We start from the raw sequence: 18402 nt of genomic DNA on the forward strand, positions 1-18402 counted from the left end.
ATCTTGGTCACATTAAAAGTGAAAGCTACAATAAAACGATTAATTAGAATAATTCTGTATTCTTACCACAGTTCAATGTCTGGAAAAGAGAAACAGTAGTGCCAAATTGCATTGACCTTTTCGGTATCATCTATGCAGTGCCCTCTTCCCTCTAAACCCCTTCACTACACACCAAGGGAAAGTATGACATTCACCTCTTCTGCATTTAAAAAGGTCACGGTAGTGTCAGATCCAGTGAATAACTACATTTTTAACAAAGAGAAAGATGTGGCAAGAAATGAAAGTGCCCAGTAGATCTTTGTCTATGGGATTTCTTGAACAAAGTATAAAATAACACATTTTTAAATATTCTATAACTCTTCCTTACTTTGCCAATGCCAAAAAGAGACATGATTATAATTCTTTTGTTGATGATTTTCAAGTATGGTTGCCTATGACTTAGAAAATAATTTATATTTAGGGAAGTAATTTGTGATTGAATTTTTAGAAGTGCCTACACGTTGTTAAAAAATATCTGAATACGTAAAGGCTGATTTTTGTGTAGAGACTTTCAGGTCTGTAGTTCACTGGCTACAGCTCTATCTTTATTAACATAAGTTAAGTATCACTTAAAGAAATAAACACATTGTAAAAATGTAAAGACTTCTTTAACTACTAAAATAAACAAATTGTTGTTAGAGCGTCTCTTTTTCAAAGAAACAATGGAACAATGCTGAAGTGCTGATAATTTATCACAGAAATTAAGCAGATTTTGTTGCAACTCTCCTTATTCTGTTAATGCACCATATGCACAGTGCACCATATATGCAGCTGCTGCCACTGAAAAGGCAGAATAAATTACACAGAAAATATTTTATGGCTAGCAGAAATTAAGGAAACAGTTGTATATTTTACTTCTCCCTTACAAACAGTTTGTACTCTGGAATTATTTATATTTGACTGAGAAATGGCTTTTGTCCACTGATGTTAGCCTTCATGCTTACAGATATTGCTAACATCTGAATTTGAAAGAATAATTTGTAATTTTTGCTCTTTGTTTTTTTGAGTATTCTTTATTTACTGAACAGAAACAAAGTATTGCTTATCGGCCAAACAATCTGCCACAAAAGTCCTGTTATCTCTAGGCAGTCAAGTAAATACATCAAAAACAAATATCCAGACTAAAGCTTAGTTCAAATTTATACATAACCCTTCATGTCTTAGGAAACAAACAGACAGATAGATCCTCCTGAGTTTGTTGTTGCAATTGCCCAAAAGCTTTGAAAAATCCTTTCTAAACCTTATTTATTTCTCAGGTGCAAAGTTATATGTAAGTACATACTAGATAGCAGGGCATGTAATTAGTAACTTCTTGCCTGATGAAAGCCAACTATTAAAATCAACAGTAAACAGATACAACCCCATTTTCATTTAATGCTTGTATGTCCTCCTGTCTAACAGGATATTTACAGAAGTACATCTGATGGAGTTTCCATTAAGAGTGTCAAGGTAAATAAATGGGCATTTTGGCAAAAGGATAAATAGTATTTATACAGTGGTGTGTGATCAATCTTTTAGGAAAACTCAAAAGGATACAGAAGCATAATTTATTTCATTAGACCTATAATACTATCTCTATGTTTTATAGACAGCTACACTGTCTCTATGAGTACAATTTTAATGCATATTTTATGTGATAATGACACACACAATGTGTGGCTCAAATCAGTCTCTGTTCATGTTAGCTCTGAATTACTCAGAAGAAAAGTTCAGGCCATGGTTTAGCTCCTTCTGCTACTATGCATACCTATAAAAACAGTAATGGAAGCTCATTACCTTTAAAGAGAATAAGAAAGATGCTCAAAACACATCTGTGGCTTTTAAAGAAGTTCTGAGGGAGGGCCAGAATTTTTGAAACATTTTTGCCCCAGTGCCACCATTTGTGTCTCTGGACAGGGGAGAAGCAGGCAAGGACCAGCCCTACCTGAATGAGCTGTGCAGCCCCAGCAAGGACCAGGGCTCCTTTGTTCATGAACTTGTCCTCCCCTATCTACCACATTCCCCTCACCTGTTTATTCATCACCCCCATAATTCACACTGAGCTTCAATATTTTCTTTCCATTTTCCAAGCAGTTGCTTTTGCTGCTTTTACTGCTTTTGTTGGTGGTGGGTTTTTTGATGCAATGGGCTGCTGAGGGCTGAGCAACTTCAGAAAGCACTCTGCCAAATTTTCCAGAAGCAAAAGAAGCTCCGCAGGAGATGGTTCCTCACCAGTAACACCCCCAGCTACCTTGTCAGCCTCACTCAACATCCAGGAGGCTGCTGACTGTGCTGGATTATTTTGTGGTTTTATAACAGGGCTTGAACGGATTAGAGACTGAACTGAAACCATCAGACTCATTTTCTCTTGGATTCAACCCAGGATTTGCATCCCAGCTTTTAGAAATGAGGAACTAAAGTGCAATTTACATACTGTGCTGCCTTGTTTCCCAAATTAAAGGCTTTACACTTGCAGTGCTAGTCTATATACTTCCAATACTTAAAGATTGTATTTTACAGGTCTTTCTTTTATCATTCTAAAGTGACATAAAATGTGGAATGAACATATTCTGTGTTTTGAAACTAACTGCATTAAGTTCTCCCTAAACTGGAGATGCTGCAGATCTCCCTATGCAGATGTAGAGTTCTCTCTTAAGAATTTAAGATTAAAATATCTTCTCCTTTAATTGATATTTATACTGAAATGATTTATAAGATAAAAACAAATTAGCTCACTGTGCAAATTTTGTAACCAAAAGAGCAACTTGTAGGTTATTTCTCCTTGTTACCATGGAAGCATCAGTTGAAGGTCTAGAACTAAAGCAGAGCTGAATTCTGCATTTAAAAGGAGATTAAAATCATATTAAACACTTAGTGTGTCCTTGCACAAATTAGAACAGTGAATACTTAACTAATTTGTGAGGGAAAATTAATTTAGAGAATAAATCCTTTGACAAACCTGATAACTTCCATTTAACAAAATGTTCTCCCAAATCATCCATAGAATGGAACACAGGACACTTGAAGGCATGAACAGAGCCACTTCACAACAGCAGCTACTTCCCATTGTTTGCAACTGGATTGAGACTATCCGCCTGCCATAAGTAAACTCTTGTATTCCTAAATAAACAACTACTGCCTCTTGCCAAATGGAAAGAAGCCAAGTTCTGTTTCTTTGGTCATCCCAAGGGGAAAAAAAAAAAAAAAAGCTTAATGCAATCTAGCACTACAAATACTATTATTCACTAGATGCATTTGTTAAGCCATTGCTTTGCATGAATAGGGAAAAAATGAAAATTGGCTGGATGTATTCCCATATCTCAGCATGATTTGATCAGCTTTCAATCTAGTCTTAACTCTGAATTTTCTTTCTTCCTGAAGTTTGCCTGCTGAATAGTTATGACATTACTGCTTTTCCCTCATTTTCAAGGCTCTGCATGACTCATACTCACAGTGAGACACTGAAAAAAGTTGTCCAGGGAAGTTGTGGCTGCTCCCTCCCTGGAAGTGTTGAAGGCCAGGTTGGATGGGACTTCGAGCAACCTAGTCTAGTGGGAGGTGTCCCTGCCTATGTAGGGGGGTTGGAACTAGATGGTCTTGAAACTTCCTTCCTGCCCAAACAATTCTGTGGTTCTGTGATCTTCCACATGCACCAACTCATGGGTCACTTTTCCTTGATTATCAAAGGAAGCAGGTGCTTTCCAGCTGCACCTATTTATATTTTCATAAATAAATAATGGCCAACTTTCTGCAGCATCTAAATGGCCTAAGGGCCCCAAGTAAGATCTGGGGTCCTACATCGTGTAGCATGACAGATCTAGCTATATATTTTTAAAGACTTGCATAAAAGCACCATGTAAGGAGACACCTGCTATCCTCAGCATCACCTGTTGGCTGGGAGGGACCTCTGGAGGTCTTTTCATCCTCATGTGTGAAGCAGCACAGGGTACTATCAATCAGCTCATCTTACACCACAGCTGCAGCCAAGGACACAGCCCTGATTTTTATAAGCTAGAAAGACTGGGACTGTAAATAGCAGAAATGAAGTTCATCCAAACTAGCTTCTCTCCTAATTGTTCCACTCAAATATGTGAGTCAGTAAATAGCTCTTTGCTTTACAGTATGGGATTTCTTTACACAGAGAGCAGAACACAGGGCAACTAAGTGACCCAACTGTGCCATTCTGTGAAGCATCAACAGGAAACATTAATGTGAAATTCCTCGGGGTAGCAGCTTTTTGGCTGAGGTGCTGCATAGTATCTTGTTGAGGCTTGAGGAGAACACTGACATGAAAATGTTGTTCACCTCTGGGCCATTAAAGTCATCTTTACCATCATTTAATTAGGTTTTTATCAGAGACAAACACTGATGCACCTCTTCATATTATCTCTCCTGGGCCTAATGGCCCCGATGATTCTTTCAAACAGCTGTAGCCTCACAATTTATTTTTTGGCGACATTTCTTGCATTGGAATGAATGTGCTGGGCATTTGGGCAGTGCCAGCTTGCAAAGGGCTGACGGCAGATGGAAAGAAATCTGCCCAGTATGCCTTCACCTCTACATGAGCAGAGAGCCATCAATTTCCCCCATTAAGGAGTTGACACAGAGCCCACCCAGCTGGAGGAGCATCTCTGATAGCCAGGCTGGCTGGCGTATGCCGTTCAAATACAAAACGTACTTTAAAAGGAAACTAAAATATCATTTATCAGCAAATTGAAAATGCATGGCTTTGACTGTAGCCAATTTTTTAATGACTGTAATATTTTAAGTGATTATTTTTGCCTCTTCAGATTTCTCCTTAGAGAGGAAAGGTTTTTTTTAATTAAAATCTGGGCAATGCAAGCAGATGAGATATGAGAAGCAGAGTAACAAGAAAAAAGATGAAGAAAATTAATTAGAGCAGCATTGTCAATGGAACCATAAATGACATGTTGTGTCTTTCTGGGGATGAATCATGCAGGTTTAAAAAATTTTTAGATTTTTGACATGATAGCAGGTACAACCATAGATTCATAATCTACTATACTGATGATAAAATCAAACTCTGTATGCAAAATCTTAACCAGCAAAGGTATGATGACAGAATTTAGGAAAGATTCTATACCTTAATAGTGTGGATTTGACCATTAACACTTCTGGCCTGAAGTCCCTTTTTTAGCCAAAGGGAAAAGCCAAAATGTAATTAAAATACTTTTCCATGAGATAAACAAGGCTTTAATCTTTCCCACATGCTACATTTTTAAATGATTCGATGCAGGTTAAAGAACGAAAGCCTTGGCTGCTAAAGCAGGCCAGGTGCATAGAGGGTTATAGTGCAACTTCCCTTCCCAAAACAACGGGATGAAACTTGTCCTGTGACGTAGTAACAATATAAAGTGTGCTTTCACTCATTGTTTCCTATTATAAACTGTTATTCAATGGCCAGTTCTCAAAACACTTTGCTTGTTTATGAGTGATTTATACGATTTGTATCATCCTTAATTTTCTAGGGCATTTCGTGATGTTTGTACAATGTCGGTCATTCTGGCAATGAACGATTTCCAAAATGAGTCACTTAACTGGCATGGACTGAACCATTCCTCTATGTTACTAGGAACTATTGATGTTTCTAGAACTCTGCAGTGAGCATCCCCAAACTTAATTTCTTCTTCTGAAAGTAATTATGTCTATTTACAGCACTGTAAAATTAGAGTGAGGAAGAGTCAACCGAAGTAGTTTCTACATTTTGGCATTTAATGGGTCAATTCATGTTTTAATTCATGTGCATCTCACAGTGACCTGCAAAGACCAAATTCTTCCTTTCCAGGAGGCAGGAAAGACCCCTGGTGCTTTGACGCCAGCTCAGAGCTAATGCTGGCTCCCTGCCACTGCCTGCCACACTTCTGAGCCACGGGGAACTGGCACGAAGAGAGGTGCAGGTTCAGCATTGCTGCCTGAGAGGCATTCTTAGCTACTCAAACAACTCACAGCACCAACCTATCAGTTCCAATGACCCCCTAGGCATTGCACCTAAGTATTACTATTTTAATCAGAAGTGTGATTATTAAAAAAAACCAAACAGCCCAGCAACCCAAGACCAGCTCCATGCACGAGCTAGATACAGTCCTGTGGATACATATACAGATGCCTCCTCATGGTCACAGCTTAGAGTGCCCACACTCTCACTAAAGGGAGCTGTTCGACAGGTTTTATGCACCCTGCTCCACTTTCTTCACCTCTCCTCCCCTCTCACTCTCCTCCTCACACCCACAGAGAAGCAGGAATGGCTCTTGCATGAGTTCTAGCAGGAAGCCTGCTCATCTCTTCCCAGGAAAATGTGGTGGATAAGGGCTCCTGCGAGGCAAAGCAGCTGGCTAGAAGGCTGGTCTTGGCCCACAGACCAAACACTGCCTTGCTATATCTTATTAAAAAATTTCTTGTCAGAAGCATTTGTATCTGTATAATTTTGTTCAATATAAGGTCACAGCAATTTCAGTCTGCCATTTTCACACTGTCACACCTAAAACATCACCTTTCCACTTGCAAACAAATATACTTGATCTAATTAAGAAAATGGGTACCTCAACCCTTTAAAAAAATAATTTAAACCACAAATAAATTGGAAAAGTCTTGTTCAGTACAGCACAAACAATTAAATTCATCAAAGATTAATATGGAATATCAGGATGTTTGTTTTGAAAGAAGACTATCCAATGCCATTCCTATTAACTAATGGAGTACTCAGAGGTTTGGAAATCTGCTCTGAACCTAGGGGTGTGGAATAGCTTAATCAGCCCTTTTTTTTGCCAGATTCCTAGGCCTGCATGCATGTCTTCCCTGTGGAGAGGTACACAACAACACCAGTTCAGGAAGAACTTACAGACCTAGGATGTGCACAGCCCTGATGTGCTCAGGGTGTGATGAAAGGTCACAAAGTTTTATGGGCACATTTTCAGCATATTTTTCTGAGTGTCAGTGTTCAGTTCTCCCACTCTCTTACGCAGTTTTCTCTACTGCTAAGCTGGCATGCACTTCTGGGAAATGATGAGCTGAATGGTGCTGACTTGCTACTTAAGAGCCTTCTTATATCAGGATACTGAGACTGGGACACTTTCAGGGTTTATTGGTCACGTCCATGGTAGTGAATAACACCTATCAGGTACCATTCCCTGGTCCTAAACCCAACTTGCACAGTGAGGCTGGCATAGACCTTCCCCCTTACCCCATCCCCTGATATGACAGGCTCTATGCTTGCAGCCCAGCATCACTGACAGTCCCAGGTGTGGTTCCCAGCTCCTACAGACCAAAGAAACTGAGCTGACCCGTGACAGCAACCTGGACTGCAACCTTCAGCCACCAAGGGAAGAGTGTCTGCAGACAGCAACTCTGTTACTGGACTCTTCTCAAAGGTGAGAAGCATCACTGAGTTAGCACATAATGACCAAATACATCACCACTCTAGTGTTTCTAATGATCTGTACTGCTTTTTCCCAGATGTGGAAAAATTCCAGATACAGGTGGTTTAGTCCCAGTATTTTTTAAAATGTAATCAAAGCATGTGGACCATAAGACTGCTGGGGTTGTATCTCTTCTCAGCCTCAGTTTTTGTGCTTGCACATCCAATCTTGGACCAGGGAAATTAGAGAAAATTGAAAAAGTTGTCAAATATTGTATCTCAAACCACAAAAATTTATGGTCCAATACAAAAAATATATGAAGTGTGCACTAAAAGACGGGATAATTCTTCTTTTCTATAGCAGTAGAGATCCAAGAAGCATTACTGAGGAAGACTTCATCTCTCCCCCAGTTGGCTACATAGTCTTGAGTTCCCAGAATATAGCTCTACTCCATGCATTTCAGAAATCTCAACCACCAGTGCAACATCCTAACCATGCTTGGTGGAAAAGCCAAGCTCACGCTCAGAGCTGTCACTAGAAATACAGAAATGCAGTCAGGAATTTATCCTGTTCAACACCCTTCCACACAGTCCAACATAGATAAATACGTTCCAGTGGATCCAATTAATCTCCTAAGGGTTGCTTGGCCTTGCTAACAATGTCTTTCTATTATTTTGCTGTCTTCTTTGGAACCAAACCACATAAATTCAGTGGCTTATCTCTCAGCTTGCTTCCCATTTCCGTAGCCAGTTCCAGCTGCGTCTGCAACCAGCCATGTGCTTTCAAATGAGTAGCAACCACTCCTGAGTGCAGCAAGAAACGTAATGAAATTCCTGGTCCAATCTCAAGCAGGCTGGGAGAGGAGGAGAAACTGCTTCCCAAGATGGGGGGAGATGAGTTCCCACTAATGCTTATTGAGAACACATTGTCTGAATCCACTGAACTGGAGTGAACACATCAGTGCAGTTACCATTAATGCTTGCACCGTCCTTTGTAGTGACTGCATCCATTACAGAACCTAACCCAGACCCAGCCAGGAGTCTTCATTGTAGCACTTTTCTTTATTTCAGATGCCTTTCTAATTTGCTAATCTAAGCAGGTATTAATCTGAGCAGTTTTACCAGCAAAACTGCTGTATTTGTACTTGTAATGTAATGCTGGGTTGCTGGGTTTTTTAGTAGACCTAAAATACTATAAAACTAATTTGTCTACAGAAAAAAAAATACTTTCTTTGCAACTTGATAATCACCCAACAAGTGCATGTACTAAGTATAACAAGCAATTCTGAAAGCTACCTCCTGAGCAACTGTTGGGAATGAACTTGCTGAACCACAACAGCAACATTCTACCAACATTTATCTACCATGCATCTAACATTTAACTACCAACGAATCATATCCTAATGCCTATCTTTATTAACAGAGTAACTCACTAAGGCAACAAGATGATATTTAATAAGAATTCCCTTAGAAGTTTTGGGATGGCTAAAAGGATGGGTGAGTTGAGCTTTTCTAATGTGCTAGGACCATAATGGTAACTGGATTAAGCCAGCGAACACTCTCTGGCCTTGACAGCAATTGACACAGCAGAGTTTGCATCCACCTGGGCAAATGCTCTCCTCCCAGAAGAGTGGAGTCATCCCTGCCATGTACTGGAAACACTCCCTGGCCCATCCATCACTGTCCATCCTTTGAAGATAATGCCTGGGAGAATGTACAGGCCAAAACCAAAAAAGGGGGTGTTATAACTGCTCATGTGTGCAAGATCATGGGCTTGTGCTCGTACCCTCGTTTGCTTCATTTTGTATGCTGGATGTGCCACAGAGCCTCCAAGGCAGAAGGTTTCACCATATGAGCAATGCATACTGGGGGTGTCCAAAAGTTAACAGGGAAAAAGTAAACACAAATAGAAAGACTGTTCTAGTCCTTTTCTATAAAAAATAAGATTGTGGCTTCTCTTCTTCTTTCAGTTCTGACTGCCAGCTTGATGAGCTATCTCAGGCTGGTACTAACCTTCCACCTGAGAAATATGGTGTATCAATCAGTCTGGGTGGTGAAAGGTGAAAACCAGGAGAGAATAAATACAGAATATAACCCCACTAAATCAAAGAACTTTAGAAAGATTTTTTGTTAGTATGTTTTGGTTTGTTTTTTTAATGAAATTACTTATCTGTATGGCACAATTTATGGAAAGAACTGACTCAAACTTTTGTGTATATTAATCAAAGCTGAGTTAGACCACAAATAACATCCAGAAATGTGACTGTTCACTGTCACTGTCAAACCCACACAGAAAAACAGTGAAGGAAGTCAGTAAAGAAGTTAAAACAAACTTCAAGAAAGATCTTTTAAGACTTGTTTATCTAAAATCTTAAATGGCAGAGACCAGAAGAATATGTGTTGAAACTTGTATGACACAAATAGGCTTGTATGGCAGGGAAAAGGTCTCATCAGCTTCAAATAGAGTTTGGCACAGTGATAGACTGTGAGTATGGAAACTTCTTTAAAAAGCATGTAGGTGAGAGTTACAAAATAGCAATGACATTTGTTGATCCCTTAGTAAAAATTTATAATTGGAATATAGACTTCCTGAACAGAAATCAGGACTATTTAGCAAATTTTAAATGTCTGGGAAGAAAAAGGCATTGTAGGGAAAAAAAAAACCAAACCAAAACCCAAAACATAACTATAATTATCTTTGATGCAAGGTATCCCTGCACTATTGTCAGGGTTTCTCCAACGTTATTCTGCAGGCCAATGCCTCTGGCCATGATGGAAAAAAATCTCACAAAGGCTTCCCCCAGTTTCTGTGAACTCTTGCATTCTGAGAGCATCAAAAGTATGAGGAATCCTGTGAACGTGTACCACCCATTGCTGCTGTCATTCAGCTACTGCACTGCCCAAAGTTACTGACTGCTGGGAAATGCTGCTTGGAACAGAGATAGCTGGTGAGGTTGTATTTAAAATGAGATGTAATGTCATTAACACAACGTACAAGGATTCTCACCTTTCTATTTATACAAAATATAATGTCTTTGTGATGAACTAAGATTAGAGCTATGATATTCTTTTATATGAAAATATTAAAAGTTTTTGTAAGTTTTACATAATGTTCCAAACCTGAAAAGCATAAAAACTTTGTCAAAAAAAAATTGTTCTTGGTGTTATAATGCTATGACAGGGTCTATACTGAATCTGATGTAAATCTTGACCCAATTTAAATTTTTACTTTTGACATAACATGAAATTCACATTTCAAAATTTGTTCAAATTATATTTGGCAAGATTGTTCCTGAAAATTTGAGGAAAACTGGGACAGAAACCTTAAAAATCAACTTTGAGCATGGAAGTGTTCTATCTAGATATACTGAAAATGTTTGAAATAACTACAGGGTCCCAGGAAGAATAAAAACTCTGTCAGCCACAGCCTTCCTCCTGAAGTCAGTGCTAAGGAATGCAAATAACAAAGGGATGAATGGTGACAGCCAACAAGTCTTCACTAAGGGCAAGTCCTGCCTGACTGATTTGGTGGCCTTGTGTCATGGGGTCAAAATGTGCAAAACATTCAACACTGTCCTGCATGACATCCTGGTCTCCAAACTGGAATGATATGGATTCAACTGATGGACCACTCAGTGGGTAAGGAACTGGCTGGCTGGTTTCACCCAAAGAGTTGTGATCAATGGCTCAGTGTCCAAATGCAGACATGTAACGAGTGGTCCTCAAGGGTTGGTACTTGGACCAGTGCTATTTAACATCCTTGTTGGCTATCATGGACAGTGGAATTGAATGCACTCTCAACAAGTTTGCTGATGACACCAAACGGTGTGGTGAAGTCAACATGCTGGAGGGAAGGGATGCCATCCAGAGGGACCTTGACAGGATTGAGAAGTGGGCTCATGCAAACTGCATGAAGTTCAACAAGGACAAGTGCAAAGTTCTGCACCTGGGTCGAGGCAATCCCATGCATAAATATGGGCTGGGAGTAGAAAGGACTGAGGGCAGTCCTGAGGAAAAGGACTTGGGGGTGATGGTGGACCAGAAGCTCAACATGAGCCATCAATGGGTGCCTGCAGCCCAGAAATCCAACCATGTCCTGGGCTGCATCAGAGAAGCACAGACAGACAGTCAAGGAAAGTGATTCTCCCTCTCTACTCTGCTCTTGTGAGACCCCACCTGGAGTGCTGTGTCCAGTTCTGGAGTCCCCAGCATAAGAAGGACACAGAGCTTCTTGAATATGTCCAGAGAAGGGCCACTAAAATCATCAGAGGGCTGGAGCACCTCTGTGAGAGTCTGCTGATCTCACTGATTGGGATTTGCCTCAAAAGGACAATTCTAAAGTGAATAGCCCTGGCTAGGGCGGAGGAAGATGCTAATGTACCTGGCCTGGCCAGAGCTGAGCAGAGGGTGATGCTCAGAAAGCCCCTTTTCTGAGGGCTGGCCTTCAGTGCTGGGATGTCCCTCCAGGCCTGGGCAGCGTGGAGGATGTGTGCTCATGTACATGGCTGAGGTGGCTGGAATGGAGCGGGGAGTGGTACCTGGAAAGAGATAAGATGACAGCCTTTGGAAGGAAGTCCCCCCCTCCAGGTGAGCCCGTTTGCATCAGAGCAATGGCTCTGATGCTAATAGACCTGGCCTGGCCAAAGCAGAACAGGGGTGAGGCCTGGGATGAGATAATTGTGTCAATTGTCAAATAAAAGCTTCTGCTTGCACCTGATCTTCAACGGTTGGACTTTGTCTTGCGGATCCAGAACAAAATAAATTTTAATGTTACACTGGCCTGTGACAACCTCCCCTATGAAGACAGGCTGAGGAAGTTGGGGTTGTTCAGCCTGAAGAAAAGGAGGCTCTGAGGTGACCTTATAGTGGCTTTCTAGTACCTGAAGAGGGCCTACAAGAAAGCTGGGGTAGGGCTTTTTGCAGAGGCGTTTAGAGACAGGACAAGAAGAAACGGTTTAAAACTTGAAGAAGGGAGATTTAGATTAGATATTAGGATGAAATTCTTTACTACAAGGGTGGTAAGACACTTGAATGGGTTGCCCAGGGATGTAGTGGAAGTCCCATCCCTGGCAGTATTCAAGGCCAGGTCTCATGGTAGGTCTCCCTGCCCATGACAGGAGGGATGGATAGATGGATCTAGATGATCTTTAAGGTCCAGTCTAACCCAAGCCATTCTATATTTCTATGATTAATCCAGTCTGGCTACACCACAGCCTTCCACATTGCCTTAACCTGGTTGTAAGTGTCTACACATACCAAATGTCAGCTGGGACCAGACACAAGCGTGTTTCACGTCTCCCTAAAGCAGAAGATGGCCTTAGAAGAGTGGGAGGCTGGTGGATCCTCACTGATTTCTCATACAAGGTTTGTGCTTGTAGAGAATTTCTGTCTAGAAGCACTAAGTGACCTCCGAGTTTCGGTCCTTTGTTTGTCATTTAACCAGAGTTGTGTATTGAAATAAGCTGCCTGAGTTTTGCTAAACAACCAACCAAAACCAAACTCAACCAATCTAAAAACCAAAAAAACAACAAAAAAAGAGGTTTATTTGGAAAAGTTTAGATACTGTTTGTGCATGTCTCAGAAGATGTAGGAAGTTTTTAGGCTTGGCCAGCTGAGAAACAACTATGCCTGTAGCACATGAATCCTTGCTTTGCTTTCACAACTTCACTTGTGTGGGCTGGATTTTAAAATGCAGAGATAAGACTACTACTAAGTACAACAAATGTGAACTGATCACAGAAATTACTTCATTAAGTATTCAGAATAGTCTTTAATTCTAAAATTTCATAGAAAAGCTTGGTCATTGTAGATTAAATGGTCTTACTGAAGTAAAAAAAAAGTCAATATGCAAGTACAATGAGTAGATTAGTGGGAACATTTCTTTCTAAAAATATTAATATGAGGCCATTCATATCAGGTTCTGTGGGAAAAGGATGAGGCCATAACCAGTCTCTTACTGCTCTCAGTATTTGACATCTGTTTCCTGTGCAATTGCCAAAACCATTACCAGCATTGTAAACGAACCCCAACCTCAAAACTGCCTTATTTTGTGAATGAAAAATAGGATGAAAACAGAAAGTCTTCTGCTGTTAAACTTCTGGCTGCTTGGAAACATAGAAAGCAAGAATTCAAGTGATTTCCTGATGTTGAACAATTATGCATTTGAAGGAACTTTGTGCACAGAGATTTTGCAGGACTCCTTAGAGCTTCTCCAGAGGTTTATGATCTTGCTGGATCTCATATATCCAAAAGTAATGTTACTTAAAAAGACACTTTTAAGGAGCAGCCACTGCCTGAATGCATGCTGCAATGAAAAGGTGATATGCACTGTCAGAAAAAGTGGGAAATTAGTTTTTTGTGGTAGTTTGTGAGGAAGCAAGTAGTAGTAGCTGAACAATGAGATAAACAAACAGGTAGATTTCAAAATATCCAGTAGAGAAACTTGAATTTGTTTCAAAAATTGCACTGTTTTGCTAAAAGGAAGCTGTTTCCCATATTCTGTTACATGATCTTTGACATGACAGAATAAACTGTCATTTGATTTTGGTCATGGCAGAGAAATTGCATTGTTCTAGAAAGCCCCAGGGGGACAGAGAAGAGATAAAAACAAAATAAAAAAGAGCCTAATTCTAGAAGAAGATGGAATGGTCTAAACACCCTTGTGTGCTCAGGTTTTGGTTAGATGCTACTGTCTTCTTCTACATACAAGAATAATAACATTAAGCCATGGAAAATCAAACCAACCTTAACTGTGGCCCCAGGAAAGAAAAGCCAGTTGCCAGTATCCACAGGATCGAGATTATCTTCTAACACAACTTTTCTGTGAGCAGCATTTATGATAAGGATGTTGTCCAGTGCCCAACAGGCTTCATACACATCTCCAGGGTGAACATAATCCTGCTTCCACTGAAAATGGACGTTCTCCCCTTTTGCATCTTCAGGAAGGTACAAGATGTGGATGATTGTGCTGACGTTGGAAGGAGCGCTGAAAAACAATTATATGGAATTAAACCAAATTTAAGACACAGACAGGAACATTTTCCCCTCATTTAACACATTTACCAGGTGTGGCACAGTTGTGCTGACATCCCCTGTATGCAGATAAATCTTCTACGAAGATCAGAAATACCTGCCCTGAGGCAGAGTCCCACTGTGCCAGGCAGCACACACACAGCTTGAACAGACAGCCTGGCTTCAAAGCAAGTGCGGGCTAAGGCAATAAATAACAGATCAATGCAGACATTTGGAGAGCAGAAAGAAAGAGCAGGGCAATATTCCTAATCAATGACTGTCACAGCTTATAGGTGACTGGGCATTGCCAGGCATTTTGCAGGTTTGGCCAAAAGGAAATGTTAAAAAAAAAAGCATTTTACAAAAAAAACTTTCACCAAAAGGAACTCCAGAATTCTGGAGTATCAGTCCCTTGTAGATCCAGATAAAGCAGAATGGATGGAGGGAAAAGCTAGGAATTTCTCTCATAAATGTGTCCTCCCAATCCCACACCCCTGCTGTCAGGCTAATTCTTGGGAAGGGCCAGCTTGCCTCTCTTTTCATGTTCTGCTTCAAAAACAATACAGAAGAAAAACTCACTTGTCCTCCCTCTTGCTGCTGAAAATGTAAAATGTGGGGAGAGGCCAACCTAGAGTATTAGGGCCTTGTATTAGTATTAGATCAGGGCCTTGAACTCTGCTTCTCAAAGATGTCCTAAAAGCTGTGAAAGGACTGAGGTTCACCCTGAGCTCTGGGTGACTGTCTTTGCATTGCTACTGGCAATGAAAGGACTGAGCTCTGTGTACAAAAGAGGAATGCTGAGAAATACTGGTTTGGCGTTTTTAGACCTCCAGCAGGGAGGGGATTAGCTACATTCAAACCTCAGGCTGGAAGTAGGTACAAAGCCAAGGTTTGCAGGAGTCAACTACTCAGCAATTACTCTGCACTGGTAATGGTGTCTTGGTGCGGATATAGTTTGTCAGAGGCAATCCAGAGAGTTTAGAAAAAAAAATAAAGAGACCAACAACAGCTTGCTTATATAGTAGAAAAGAGAAGAACTTCTCTTTGTAAAGCAAAACATTAGAGAACAGAGAAGTGCTGAAAAGCAAGTGTATTTGGCCCATATTCAAACCCAGAACCTGCCCCCACAAATTGCCCTGAGCTTGCTAAATGTTATCTCTGACACTGCAGGGCTCCTCAGAGGTGCTGCCCTCACTTCTCCCTAAGGCCACACATGGCACCCACCCTCCTTGAGAGATCCTCCTCCCTCCCTGGAGTCCAGAGCTGAAATACCACCAAGACACTAGGCCAGGGCACACCAAAATACCACGTTCCCTTCTATCCTGTCTCACCTCTCCCCAGTTCTCCCACCATTCCCTGAAGCTGTATGTAGTGCAGTGAAAGTAGCTGAAGCACATTCAAATAAATCCTGCAATTCAAATGGACCACGGGAGAAATGAGCATCCTTTCACCATTTATTGTCTCCACTTTGTACTACATTGCTCTACTGACCTATTTTCTACCGCTGGCTCCAGCAGTCAAAGATAAAGCAACACACATCTAAATGTTGTCCTGGTTTGGGCCAGGATAAAGGTGATTTTCTGTCTTGTACTTTTGCTTTTAGCTAAGTCTCTTGTAAGTAGTTGCACTTGCTGAAATTAACAGCAAGTTTCTCAGACAGTGTGTGCTTCTAGGACTGATAACACTTGATGTTTATAGTTACAGCTAGAGACTGGTATGCAGAGCCAAGGACACTGCTCAGCTCTGAGGAAAACTTTTACCCTCCAGAAGGAGTAAAGAGATCCCACCTGCAGCCCTCCTTTGGGGAGAAACGGAAAAGATAGATGCCAGAATTGACCAAACAGAATATTACATCCCATATACGTCACACTCAGTATAAATTTGAGGGATCACGAGGGCCAAGCTATGATTTCCTGCTTCCAGCTGCCTGTCCTTCCTGCCTTTCCTGCTTCCCTTCCTTCACCCGGCACCTTGGAAGGATTCCGTCCGTTCATCTGCCTGTGGTTCCATGCCAGCCCATATCTGTGTGTTCCTGCCTCCAGTTCCCGACTGCTGCCGACTCCAGGAGTCCAGCCTGGACTTTCCCAGGGCTGCCCTACAGCCTCGGTGGTGACGTGAGAGTTATTGGGGGAAAAGGGGGGAGGAATGTGGTTTCCATTTTCCTGTATATTTGTCTATATTTAGTAATTTTTCCTATTTATCATTACTGTTTCATTAAAGTTGTGTGGTTTAGTTTCCAACCCATAAGTCTCTCTCCCTTATTCTCTCTCCATTCTTTATCAAGGAGGAGAGAGAGATTAATAGAGAGCGTCTGTTACTCGGTTTAATTGCCAGGTCAGTGTTAAACCGTGACAAATGTATATGTATTATCCTCAAAAAAATGTGTTTTCAAGGGTTTGTGTTTGCAGCATCACATCTCTTGCGTTTCCTGGCTTATGGAGCTATGAGGGTCACCTCACTGATGTTATGGACTAGGTGTGTGATTCTGCATCAATGTGAGAAAAACAAAAGTTATTGGGTGGTTACTCTGAAGCAACTCCAGAGGCTTCAGTGAAGTTACTCTTCCTTCATATTTTTCTGAGATAAGAATTAGCACCATTTGTTTTACTAAAATTGTTCATAATTTGTGCCTCTGTTAATGAAATCCTTGGCGGGATGAGATACTGAAATCCAGTCTTGCAGCTATAGGTCAGTTTACTCCTCAGAAATTAAGTAGCCTTTTGATCTGCAAATTATCTCAATGGACTGCAAAAAGACTCAAGCAAATAAGATTTGTGTCACAGGCACTGTGGTAATGCTAGAAGGTGGACTGAGATGCTTTGAGGATATCACATATGAACTGCATTTTTTCTTCCACTGTTGAACCTGTACCACTATGTATGTATTTGTAATACACCTCTGTGCCAATGCACAAAATACCTTTCCTAATATTATTTAAGAAAATATTGGTTCTGCTTTCTTAGAATAATCCATCTCTAACAGCAAATTTCCCTTCAAAGGGAAAAGATTTTTTAACCACCATTCACAATCCTTTGCACTTGCACGTAAACCAGTTTGTTTAAAACCATGGCATAATTCACCATAATCTTGTTATTATAAGAGTGCTAGGAACCAGGTGTTCATACCAAGCTATAAACTATTTTTATTGAATATTTTATGCTAGCAAAACTTTTAACACTATAAATTATGGCTCTTACTAACATTATGAGTGATCACTAAAATGCAAAAGTCATCAAAGTTTTGGGTTTTCAGATACCCAAACGTGCTGGTTGTTGGACTGACATTTTAACTCTTCAGTCATTCTCTACCTTGGCTCCCAAATAACCAGTCGATGAAATCTGTGATCTACAAAACCCAGTGGCAATTCTGAAAGTAGCTTCAGGGATGATAATTTCACCTCTCATCTCTTATCGTGTTGAACAATCAAGAACTGAAAAGTTAACAATTAAAACAAGTTTTTAAAGAGCCAAATTTAAACACCACCTGCTCAGCCAGAAAGCATGAAAATGATTAAAAAGCTGTAACAAACCTAATTTTCTCCAGCTGAGTCCAATCTGCAGAACTGTTCTTACTGTAGGACACGGTGATGCTGGGATCAGAGTAACTGAAGCGACATGAACCCGATCCTGGGAAAAGCAATAAAATGAGAAAGGTTACACCACAATGAAGCAATAAATGATCCTCCAGTAACCACAGTTGCTGACTGTGCCTTTGTCACATCCCCACTTCTCCTGATTTTAAAGCGCTTTGATTTATGATGAAATTTCCTGTGATCTGTTGCTGAAGGTAAACACAAAATAATGCATGCTTTATGAGTCAGAAATAAAGTAGAAATGATAAATCACAGCAGTGCCATGTAATCTCTGCAAATTTCCCAGGGGAAGCCAAGTAAATTACTAAGCACCCCCCACTGCAGGAAAAGAAGACAACATATACTGTTTAAACAAAACCTTCTTATTAGACATAGTGGAATTCATAGGGAAAATAGTAAAAGACTG

General features: G+C 40.5%; 1 protein-coding gene across 1 annotated transcript in view; it reads right to left on the bottom strand.

Moving 5' to 3' along the window:
* RELN (reelin) overlaps positions 1 to 18402 on the bottom strand; it is a 270920-nt gene that overhangs the window by 107633 nt on the left and 144885 nt on the right. The window contains exons 9-10 of the mRNA XM_030447325.1: positions 17934 to 18030; positions 14138 to 14378 (exon numbers count right to left, since the gene is read on the bottom strand). Of these exons, the coding sequence (XP_030303185.1) occupies positions 14138 to 14378; positions 17934 to 18030 (338 nt within the window). The remainder of the gene's footprint in view (positions 1 to 14137; positions 14379 to 17933; positions 18031 to 18402) is intronic.

The sequence above is a fragment of the Calypte anna genome, chromosome 1, assembly GCF_003957555.1.
Source record: "Calypte anna isolate BGI_N300 chromosome 1, bCalAnn1_v1.p, whole genome shotgun sequence".
Classification (NCBI taxonomy): domain Eukaryota; kingdom Metazoa; phylum Chordata; class Aves; order Apodiformes; family Trochilidae; genus Calypte; species Calypte anna.